This window comes from Balaenoptera ricei, chromosome 13 (genome assembly GCF_028023285.1).
Source record: "Balaenoptera ricei isolate mBalRic1 chromosome 13, mBalRic1.hap2, whole genome shotgun sequence".
Taxonomy (NCBI): Eukaryota; Metazoa; Chordata; class Mammalia; order Artiodactyla; family Balaenopteridae; genus Balaenoptera; species Balaenoptera ricei.
Window position 1 is genome coordinate 72,107,667 of NC_082651.1, and position 12,595 is coordinate 72,120,261.

General features: G+C 39.8%; 1 protein-coding gene across 5 annotated transcripts in view; it reads right to left on the reverse strand.

Annotated features, from left to right (window-relative positions):
- Positions 1-711: 711 nt before the first annotated feature.
- Positions 712-12,595, reverse strand: part of RMDN2 (regulator of microtubule dynamics 2) — a 77,799-nt gene continuing 65,915 nt past the window's right edge. For all 5 annotated transcript variants that reach the window (XM_059942904.1, XM_059942908.1, XM_059942905.1 and 2 more), the window contains 2 exons: positions 3,487-3,536; positions 712-1,367 (listed from right to left, as the gene is read on the reverse strand). In XM_059942904.1, coding sequence (XP_059798887.1) covers positions 1,340-1,367; positions 3,487-3,536 — 78 coding nt within the window. In that variant the 3' untranslated portion in view covers positions 712-1,339. The remainder of the gene's footprint in view (positions 1,368-3,486; positions 3,537-12,595) is intronic.

Sequence of the window (12,595 nt, forward strand, 5' to 3'; positions counted from 1 at the left end):
TTCTAAAATGTGACCTTGTCTTTACTTGTGCAGTGAAATATTCTTGTTAATTGCCCAATCAGTAGGTCATATAGTCCATAATGAGGTTCTCCCTACACACACAGATCAAGTGGAACAAGTCATTTACAACAGGTTTCACCATCCTCCCTTTATTCTCTTTCCTTATCTTGGGGGGAGAAGGTGGAAATATAAAAGCAGATTTAATACAAGGCAAGATACACAACAGGTTGTTGGGAATTTATGATGTGAAACCAGAAAATGGGTATCAATATCCAAAAACACAAGGAAAGATTTTTCTTTGCTCTCTTCTTTTCCTTCTTTCCTTACTATCCCTCTCTACCCACCCCCCCGCCCCATTTTTATACCATTTCTGCCTTTCCCTTCCTTCTTTTTTTCCCTGCTCTCCTTCCACCTTCTGTCTTTTACTCCCCACATCCCCCCATTTGTTGGCAGGATTGCATGGTGGTTCAGACCACAGCTCGGACTCTGGAGCCGACTGCCCAAGTTCAGATCTCATGCTGTGTTAGGCATGGTATTTAATATCCTGTGCTTCAGCTCCCCTATCTGTAAATGGGATAATAACAGAAGTTCCCTCCTCATAGGGTTGCTGTGAGGATTAAATGGGCTAACATAGGCAAAACAGAACAGGTAGAACCATGCAAGTGTTACCATTCTCAGACTTCTTTCCCTCCCTCCCATCCCCCTCCGTCTATGCCAAACACATTGGACTCCACTCAGTTAAATGGAAAGGGCCCTGGGTTCAAAGATGGGTTCCAAAGGCATGAGATTCCAAGACCTGGTACCTCATCCTGGCTCAGCCACTCACCAGTTCTCTTAGATATCAGAGATTAAACTGTTTACCGGTAAAACGAGAAGGCTGGTCTAGAAGATCGTCGCTACGGTCCCATCCACCTGTTTATACGGCTTTTTATAATTCAGAAGTATGCAAAAATTATCAGATGAAAAGCTTTTTGACAACTTGCAGGCACAACAGAGATTTTCATGTTACAATGAAGGATATTCAGTATTTAGAAAGATAACTAACATTGCAAATTACATGGACATGACAATTGTTAAAATTTTAGTGGAACACTACGTTACTTCTTTAATGTTTTATGAGAAATTTTAACACGTACCTTATTATCTTCTGAAATCAAACACATTCAAGAAGGTCTGGATCGGAACTCCCCCTTCCCAAAGCCGTGTGCGAACTCTCTTGAAAGTTTAGGAGTTTGTGTACTTTGTCTGTGGTGCAGGCTGTACCACTGGCTTGGCCTCGGTGACCCACCAGGAGAAATTGTTTCAGAAACACTCGGCAGCTATTCTGTCTTCTCCCAGGTCAGCAGAATGAGTGGTGAGTGAAGCAACTACAGAAGGAGTTCACAGTAGTTCACTTTGTGTGAAATTCACTGGAGTAAGTGAAATAATTTACATATAATGCTGCCATCCGAAAACACTACTCAGCTTTTAAAAGAGGGGGAGGTGGATTTAATGTGGAAACCTCCTTTAGCTGGCTTCATCACACATAGATGCTTTGATTTTATGACTTGATGAAGACTAGCTATGACCAGGCGTGACCCTGGAACGGAGCACAGAACAGGGCTTTGATGTTAATTTGAAGGGGATATGGTATTACCATGGTGAGGAGGGAGATTTCCTCCATTAACCTCCTACTGAAAAATCTGTCCAATGTGTCAGAAATTAACAAGATTTTAAAGATTCAAGTAACTTTTAGAAATGCTACATTCTTATTGGGTCAAGTCCTTATTCAGAAACTGATCACTCAATCAAGGGACATCAGCTTGTCCACTGAAGACACATTGACTACAGGGACCAAATGGGAATTCTGTTAAAACAAGATTGATTAGGTCTTGTTATGTTTCAATTATGATCCCAAGTCCCACCATCACCAAAGAGCGTTCCCGCTGTTTCTCATAATTCTTAGCAGAAGTCTTTGTACCATTCTCTGCTGGAATGAGCTACTCCTACAAAGCCTACAACGTGGTTGATTCTACATTATTTTCTGCTGCTAGAATCACCTGTCTCGACTTGCACATTCACCTAGCTGTTTAGAGATAGCCCGAGGTAGCCATGGCCTTGTGGATACTGTGTATCAATGAGGGTACCCGTAAAACTCCTGTCCCTTCCAGCTAGTAGTTTCAGTGTTAGACCAATTGTCAGAGTTTGGGCGAGAATCAGTTGGATTGATTTAGGTATCTTGATGGGCCATTATAAAAGACAAGAGGGAGAAACTAGCTCAGTTTGATTAACTGGTATCACTAAGTCAAGGCTTGAAATTGAGTGCGTAAGTGTGTGTGTGTGTCCATGCATTTGGGATAGCAAACAGTAAATTTAAGCTTTGACCTATTTCCAGGATAAGGCTGGTTAAAGGGTAGTGGGGGATCTATAAATCACTGCTAGGTAAGTTCAATTTAAAAATCCTTTTAGTTTAATTATTAAAAATTGGGAAATATTAGAAATCAAACACAACTCCACAGAAATATGAACAACTACCAGTTTAGTGTATTCTAATAGATGATTTTCTACGCACATTTTCATATAGTTGAGATCATGTGCGTATACTAATTTGTGTTCTACTTGAACTTAGGATTGTCTGTGCATTTCCCTATGTCATTTTTGAAATTATTTTTAATGTCAAAATAATATTCTATTACAGTTTTATTCAAATATGGTTAACTGCTTTCTTACTGCTGGACACAGTGTTTTGCTGTAAAAAATAATGCTGTTATGAACATTTGTGCATAAGTGTACTTTCTCTCTTTAAGATTATTTCCATAAAATGAAATTACAAGATTAAAGTTTATATATTTTTAAGGTTCTAGATACATTTTACCAAATGTTTGCGTCAAAATGCCCTCCCAGCAGCAGTGTATGAGAATGGTCCACCTCATGGCATCATTGCCAGCACTGAACGTTTCTTTAAAGAAAAAAAGAAATCCTTGCTAATTTGATGGTAAACAGTATCTTATTGTAATTTTCTTCACATTTTTAAAATTACTAGTTATATTTCCCCTTTTGTATTTCCTCTCCTATCAACAACTTGTTCATGTCCTTTGCCTTTTTTTCCATTTTTCATTCACATTAATGAAATTATTCTGTTTTGTAAAGTCACCATTGAAGCAGCACTAAAACACTCACTTGAGTTCATTTTATTGAATTGACTTAAATATTTTATTTAAAGAAATATTCTGAAGACTATAGTTTAATAGGAAAAATATAAACCGTACATGTTTAAAGATCATTTCGTAGTGACATTATAGGAAATAGATTCCTCCAAATAACATGATTAGTTTTGTAGTGCTACTAGTGGAATGCATTCTGCAGAAACGTGGTTTTGCCTTGATATCTGAGCACATTACCCTTACATCAAAAAAGAAAAAAGGATAATAAAAAAACACAACTTTGATTAGTTTAAATTTTAGTAGACCACATCTGATTTGTTGAAGAGCAAGTTCTTTTATTTACCTCTTCAAGGAAGTGTTTATTTTTTTCACCTCTTTCTGTGCATCTTTATCCTATAAAGAAAATACAAATACACAAAAAGATTTCACACATTCAACCTCATACTCCAGGTACTTTGAAGTAGACTTTTGTTGAATGAGGGAATACTTTTTTGAAGACCATTACAAAGAAACTGTGCATTTCTTAGGACCAGGCATGATTCAGATCTCTGAAAACGTAAGTGATGTGGAGAGTGATTTCCAGGCTCTTCCTCCAGCTAGTCTGGAGTGGTGGATACAGGAAGGGAAGCCCCTTCTATAGAAGCTGACACACTGGATCCACCAGCGTGTTAATGATAACACTGTTTTCTTCTTCAACTATAACATGTGGAAGAGGTCCTGGCCCTAGCAGCAGAATTTGAAGAAATCTGAGATTCCTCTGTAAGATCCAGACAAGATTCCACTGCAAGATCCAAACTACCTACCTTATCAGGTAGTTTATATTTAAGATTAAAAATCATGTAATATGTTTTATAGGACTCCACATGTGTTATTTCCTTAAAACAAGTGTGGAAGTTAGGAAGAGTAGAAACAAATTCAGATGGTAAGGTACTCCTATGCGCGTTTGTGTTTAACAGACACTTACTGAGCACCTATCAGAAAGGATTTAAGGAATGTAACACATTTAAAATAAACAGATGAGGAAAACTGGACAAGGTAGATTTTGGAAGTAGTTGTTGGCTAGATTTTTTTTAAAACTGTAAGTTCTTCAATAGTTTTAATCATAAACATTAACACACTGATTCTACTGTAGTGTCTGATCAACTAGAAGTATACCTTCTATCAAATCAATATTTTTGAAGGTTGTAAGAAAATATGGTTAATGAATCTATGATAGTGATGCATTATTTAAAAGAACTTATAAAAAGCCATAATTCATGTTTATCTTTGTAATCCTAGGGCCAGCTCAGTGCCTGGCACCTAGAAGACTCTAAATAAATGCCTGTTAAACAAGTGGTTAGACACCGGAGCTCAGTAACAATTTCCCAAATCTAGGAACCAATTTCTTATAGACGATGTAGATGTAGATGAGAGACTTATTTCAACTAGATGCCTAAAGAAATGAATATGCTCAAACTACAATAAAAGATTTAAAATTAAGATCATGGCTTAGCAATATTTGCCCTCAGGCACCACACAGAATTCCTTCAACTCCCACCCAATCCAACTGCCAACACACACACACACACACACACACACACACACACACAGACACACACACACCCCTCCCATTTTACCTCCTTCCCAGGGCTTCCACCTAAGTCTTTAATTAATTTACTTTTTTAATGGATAGAGGACACTGGCAGTGTCTTTTAGCTTAAAAAAAAACCCCGCCAACTAAAACCAGCACCTCCAGTCATGCTTTCCTCCATCACTGCCCAAAATGTACCCCCTTCAGACCATGAATCCTCTTCAGTGCTCACCCCAAAACCACTCTTCTCTAGTCTCTCTTCCCTGACTCAACCTCACACTCCTCCCCTTTTTCCAGACAGAGCTCCCTGGAACCTGTTAGAAGACTTGTTTTGAAGTCATTTCTGCATAACCAGCAATGTATTTGCTAAAAGAATATTTCTGAGGGCCTCGGGAAGAGGATGAGGGAGTGGTTAGAGCCAATGGTAGAGGATAATTGCTCTCGACCATTTCTTATAGCTGTTAACAAACTCTTGGTCACTCTCCTTTTACTTTTATTTTTTATGACTTTGGTGCCTTGGTCTCCACACCGAGTTCTGCCACCACTGTTGGAGACTTCACTGTTCCCATGGCCCGTGTATCCCAGCCTTTTAGAAGGGTGTCTCCTCATCTTCCCCACCACCCCCGTGAGTGCACCCTGGGCTGTGTCAGACCTAAAACTGCTCCACCTCTGAAATAGGCATCCTGTTCTCTGAACACTGCCTATCTTTTGGGGTCATTTATCCAATTACGCTCAATACATCAATTTTTCAACCTTCAATAGGTTCATGGAGCAATTTTTTCCTTCTTGTTCTCTTTCAGCTTTCTCCTGCTTTGACTTATTTTCTACCCACCTTAGGTTCCACACCTGCCTACTCTCACTCAAAGACTAAAAACCTTTCTCCCCTGGGGCACTTACCCTGGTTCACTACAAACCTACAAACCCACAAACCCATCGATTCCTCTATCTAGCCTGTGACAAAAGGACAGGACCTTAATGTGCTTTGGATCCCACTGTCTCCGGCTTCCTGGTGACCTAATTTTATCAGTTATCTCCCCCCTCTCTAGTCTTTCTTGAACCCTTCCTTCTTTGCTGGCTCTTTCTCATTACTATTTAAATATGCTCCTAGATTTTCCATCCAAAACAAAACTATTTCTCAATTCAAGCACTGCTTTAACTTCTACCTTACATCTCTCCTCTCTTTCCCATCAAATTATTGGAGCAGTGTCTGCACGTACTGACTGGATTTTCTCACCTCTAGTGCTCTGCACTCTGTTGCCTCCTATACTGTTCCACTGAAACAGTCTGGGTTAAGATCACCAATGACACAGGCATCATTAACTTCATCTGCTCATTACAGTCTTGACTTCCCTAGAGTGTCTGACAGAGTTGACCACTTCCACCGTCCCTTGGATTCTGGAGTCCTGTCATCTTTGGCCACTTCTTTCAATCTCATTTGTAGGTTTCTTTTCCTCCCATTACACTGGAGTTTCTCAGGGTTGATCCTTTACCCTCTGCTTTTCACACACTACATAACCTCTCAGGATGATCTCTGCCATACTTGTGGTTTCAGACATTTATATGCCAAATATTCAATCACTTAATGGATCTGAAAATCTCACAAACACAAACTCCAAATGTCCAAAACTGAACTCTCCTTGTCTACCAAATCTGGCTCTCCAATACTCCCTGTGTCCGTAAAGGGTACTGCCACCTGCCCTGGTCAGGTTCCCATGCCAGAAACTGAGATGTCATTCTTGAGTCCTCCATCTCCAATATCCAAGTCCTGTAGACAATACTACCTACAAATCTGTTGAATCAGTCCTCATCTCTTCACTCCTCGCTGCCATCATCTTGGTCCAGGTCATCACCTCATGTTTGTGTCATTGCAGAAGTTATCTAAATGGTATTCCAACTTCCAATTTTGCTCCCCTCCCATCCAAGTCAATCTCCACATGGTAGCTATTGTGTCCTTCTAAAAATCTCATTGTGTTACTTGCTGCTTAAGACCCTCTAATGGTTTTCTCTTGCTTTTAAGAAAAAGGTATACAAGGCTCTCATCTCTTCTCTCTCTCAAGAACTCAACATTTCAGCAATACTGTACCCTTGATACAGTGCTTTTTCACATATTTCTCAACTCCAAGCCTTTCTATTTATCTTTCTATTTCTATTTAATAAAATATGGTGTGTATACCACCCGCATCAGTATCACCTGGGATATTTGAATCACTTATAAACTGTGCTTATTTGTCCATGTTTCCATTCACTCTTGCCATGTGGGTACATATTTAAACACAAATAGAATAATTAGAACACATGTTTTGTATTCTACGTTTTTTCCGTTACATTAAAAGGTATTTTCTGATTAAACAAAGTCCTTGTAAATACGTTTAGAGCTGCGTACAAAATTGAAACTGATCAGCTGATCAACAGCGATGCAGTAAAGGAAAATGCCTCAATTACTCACCATAATGTTTCATGATTTTTTTAAAGACAAATACTCATGTATTAGATTTTTCATCAACAACTCTTATTAATCTACCGAGGGGTTATCACATTGTTTTTTTTTTTTTTTTTTTTTTTTTTTTTTTTTTTTTTAATGTCTGAAACATTTATATTAACATATTTCCATACATATTTCCATACAAATACAAATATAAGATTTTTAGAAATTTCATGTAATGTCTATCACATTGTTTATTACATCTCACCAAAATCTGCATTCAACTTTTCTAAGAATGCATCACAGTTCTACATCTTTACATGGCATTATTTTCAGTAATATGTCATTTGGCAGAAGTCTAATTATATGTTGAATTGTGTACTAAAGGGTTCTTCTTGATAGTTTTTTTTCCCCAGAGTACGAATTTTCTTATATAAAATCCAGATGAAGGCATTTCTACATTGACTTGAGGCCTAAGGAACTCCCAAGTGTGAGAACTTTAAGGCTGACTAAGGTGAGATCATTTCATTCATGACACTGAGAGTGCCTGATACAGTAAAAGTCCTCACATGCCCTGGAGTGCTGCTCTATGAGTAATGGGTTTCCCATGTTTATTTCATTGAATGGCTTCTCCAGCATGAATTGTCTGGTATTTCCCAAATGGCTTCCTCCTCCTGGTAAAGACTTGCTGCGTCCCTTCCTGTTTGACTCTGAGTTTTCTGTGCAGACCAAGGCTTGAGAGATGGCTGAAGGCTGCAGCGTCTCTCCCCTGCGTGAACTCTATAACTCTCTACACCCTGCGTGGTGTCTATAAAGGTTAGAGCTGGGACTGAAGTTTCCTCCAAATTCATTACGTCTCTAGGGTTCCTCTCCAGTGTATGCTGTTTCATGGCTAAGGTTAGAGCATCAACTAAAGGCTTTACCACATAGATGATATTCTTATGGCTTCTCTGCAGTGTGATTCACTTGTGTCATTTGAAGGATGAATTATTACTGGAGGCATTTCCGTAATGATCACAAAGGGTTTGTCTCTGGTGTGAACAAAAGGTAGCTCTCTGGCTGAAGTGTTTCCCACATTTGTTACATTTACGGGGTTCCTCTCCAGTGTGAGTTAACACTTGTTGAGTCAATGTGGAGCTGTGAGTGAATATTTCCCCATTCTCATTATATTCAGAGAACTCCTCTCCAGTGAGAAATCTCTGCTACTGAGGAGACGAGAGGCTGTTAAAGGTTTGTCCACATCCATTCATCTATTCATTCTTCTACATATGAATTTTATGCCCATTCATTCAGTGATAACCTCTAGTTAAAGTCTTTGCCACACTGGTTACTTTCACAGTGTGTGTGACTCTCCTGCAGGTACAGAAGTTTTCTCCTTTGCAGCATGTCCACTGTATAGTTATCTGAGTAATTTTGAGGCCTTCATTATGTATCAAGCACTTGATGTTTGACCATATTTATGCAAACGTCCTCTTATAAGAACCCAGACTATGGTTGTGAGCTCAGGTTACTCCTTTCTTCCCCAAATTCAAACTATCCAAACCTTTCTGCTGAGACAGCATACTTTCACCTCAAACTGAAGTCATGAGATTGTTCTGCATTCCTCACTTACCCCACTCGCGGATCAGTTCTAATGTAGAGAAACAGACCTCACCCTCACGAACTTATCGTGACGTTAGATGGCTCCTTCCAGCAGATATTCTGCAGGGAAGTTATGTCCTAGTTTTTAAGACTTTCCAGCCTAGACTCTGGCCTTGGGGAAATCTTCTCCCTCCCCCACCTCAGCTCTTCCCCTTGAACCAACTGGGAAGTCACATCTGATTTTCAGAGCTCATACCCAAGGGAGACCCAATGACTGATGTTTTCTAGCATCATGTCTCTGTATGGCTTCCCCTGAGATGCATCCAGCAGGCCCATTCTTTCTGAGTAAAGTCCACAGCCATGTCCTCAAAGGCCATCATTTCCTGTGGTTGCAATGCCAAGAACCCAGCTACCACCTGCCTTCCTCTGTTTTCTTACCCAGGGACAGTCTGAGCACTAAGCCGGCAGAGCAGAACTCAATGGACAGAAACCTGAGTGAGTCACATTGATAGTGAGGTTGCTGTCATCACACTCTGCAGCTCAGAGCTTCTTTCTCTCTAGAAAAAGGACAGGAATCCATATTTTTAACAAGCCCCCCATACCCAAGAAGGTCTTAAAGATTTAAACCATTGGGTTTAAATTCTAATTTCCTTAGAATCTCAGGTTACCTATCAAAACCTCAGGAAGGCCTTTCTTAGCCCCCGGTCCAGGTTGCAGTTCCAGTTTTATTTTCTCATAAATCTCTGCGCTTTTATTTCCATTACACTCCTCACACTTTACTGCTATTACTTGTTCAGTGCCTGCCTTCTCCACTAGACTACAGAACTCATGGTGGCAAGGACAGGATCTGTTTTTTTTCTTACTGTATCCCAAGCCTCTGGCAGAGCATCACCATATTTGCAAGATAAACGAATAAAGGTAATTTTTTTCACTCACTCAAACACACATTCAAAAACATAGATTTATTTGATCTGAAAGAGTCAGAAAATATTATGTTTTGATTAAATACATCAATGCTTTCTGCTAGAGAGATAAATAAGAGAGAGACTCATTTATATTAAATCATTACGCTCTGAGCATTTGGGTAATGATTTATCAAACATCAACTTTACTAGACTGCATACTGGTTAAAAATAACTGATCCCAAACTGATGCTACAACATCAGTTATTTTAAGAAAATTAATTACAAGGAAGGCTAAGAAATTTCTTTAAGGTATTTTTAAGATCAACTTAAAGAATACAGCTAAGGCCATTATATACTGAGAAAGCTTAAGAAATAATATATTTCGAATGCAGACGAATAGAAGGTAGGAGACAAAAGAGTAGAAATAGGAGGGTGTAAACAGAGTAACATTGCCTGCCTATAATTCACGAAATGTCTGTTCAGACAGTGGGAAAATCCACTCTGTCCACTCTGAAATGGCTTTATTAATTTTTTTTAATGTATAGGAAGAATTAATTCTCCGGGCATGGATAGCACAGATGAGTTAATGCATAAGATACACATTTAAACCAGAAAGAAACAGGCAAATATGAATTTCTAACAAATGAGACCCTGGACAACATTGCTGGATTTTGGGAAGTGATCCAGCCACCCCTCTGAGTTGTAGCATCCCTAGAACAGGAAGACAGGTGAAGAGTTGTGGACTAACTATACTTTCTAAACTTACCTGAAAAACCGATGTCTTAATTAAGATAAGCAAATATGAGGTCTTAACTAAGATAGAACATTTAAAGTAGAATTAGGATTTTAGGGAATTCCCTGGTGGTCTAGTGGTCAGGACTTGGCATTCTCACTGCCGGGGCCCTGGGTTCGATCCCTGGTTGGGGAACTAAGAACCCATAAGCTGTGTGGTGCAGCCAAAAAAAAAAAAAAAAAAAAATTAGGGTTTTATTATTAAGAGTGGTTACTGCTCTGAGTCAATAACTTGGACTCTTCCTCCAGGCAAACAATTTTCAGGCTGCCAGGGTTGTCGTTATTTCACTCAGTGATCATTCTCACACTGCCTTAGACACAGGAATCCCTTTTATTTTAAAAGAAGGAATGTTTCTCAGGAGCTGACATTACCCATCTAGGGTCAAGAAAAGTCCACATGAATAATAAAATACTGTAATTTCAGATTCTGGAACTGCAAAGTGGCTTATGTGCATGAATCTGGGCTCTAGAGGCCCAAGGGCTGACATTCCCGACATTAAGTGCAGTATGATGAGCTCCAAGCTCCTTGATGAGGACAGAAGTCACGTTCACAAATGACTGCGATGCCAGGAAGAGGGTACGAGTGCCACAGAAAGAAGCACAAATGTTATGCAAGTTCACAGGAGGGAGAGAAAACCGATGGCTGGGCTGCCTTCGCTGTGATGAGTGCCAATGCTAGATATTTTGGAAATAAATAAGTGGGTCAGCAAAATCACTAATGGGATATACTTCAACTTGGAAAACCTTTACAGAGAGAGTGGGTACTATAGATAACTTGCCTCATTCTATTTTCTAACTGAAAAAGAAATTGAGATATTCCTGACAGTACATTAACCACTTGAAAAAAAACTGCTAGGAATACAAATCACTGGAAAAAATAAGTAATGCAGGAAATATCTGCTAAAGCTGTTTTGCTTATTACATAAATAGTTCCACACTGCTCAGCTTTCTTAGTTACATTTATCACCAGTTCTATTTATTATTACTATTAGCACTATTATTGAGTCTTCCTACCAGTACTTACTGAGTCCTTGTTATGTGCCAGGCAATACATTTGGCACTAGGAAGAGAGTGGTGAATGAAACACACCTGGTTGCTACTTTCATGGACCAACCACACAAATAACTATATAATCACAACTGTGCTAAATGACATGAAGGAAAAGTATGAGGTAGTTTCTTGCCTGGGGGTGTCAAGGAAATCTTTCCAGAAGAAATGACATTTATGCTGAGGCTTGAAGGATGAGTAGGAATAAAGCTGGTGAAGGGAATGGAGGGTTTGTAGGGGAATGTTTCCAAAAGAGGGAACACTGTGCCCCAAGGGCGCAAGGCGGGAAAGAACACAGTGTAGAGGAGGGGAGAGAGGGGAACATATGAAGCTTTAGAGATTGGTAGCAGCTAGATCAGAGCCCTGAAGGGCATGCTAAAAATTTTGAACTTCATCCTAAAAGCAAAGGGTTTTCAAGCACGGAAGTGACATGTGAAGTTTATGTTTAATCTGTGGCTTTGGCTGATAATGGGAGCCAAGAATGACTGGGCAAGGGGCAAGAAGCTGTGAGACCCGTTGGGAGGCTCTCATGGTGAAAGAGGGTGGTGCCCTGCTGGAGTGGTGGGTGGAGAGAGAGAGAGAGAGAGCATTTGGATGACTCAAGGCATGTCTTAGAAGAACTCCGAGAACTTGGTGACTGGGTAGACATCTGGGTTTGGGGGCTGAGGGATAAGGATGTGTCAAGGATCATTCCCAGCTTTTCTAATTGGGTGGGTGGAGGTGCTATTTACTAAGAGGGGCAGATGAAGGAAGAGCAGGTGCAAAGGCCTGATGACTAGTTGAGTATGAGATGTCTAGGAGTCATCCAAGCAGAGATGTCAAGCAGGACGTTGGATAATCAGGTCCAGACTCAGAGGAGAGGTCTAGAGATGCAAATTTGAGGACCCCTGGCAGGTACGTAGTATTTGAAGCCATGGAGGATAGGTTTGGCAGGTAGGGAGGAGGAAAGGGGAGAGAAGACTTAGGGACCAAGGATCAAACCCTGAAGATGGTCAATATTAGCCCTCCTGTGAGAGCGCTGAATGTCATGCATAAACATTTGCATATCAAACCAGGTACCTCACTATCATATTGTACTTTAATCTCATATTCTAATAAGAATGCATAGACACTCAGCTTAAAATGACTGCATGTA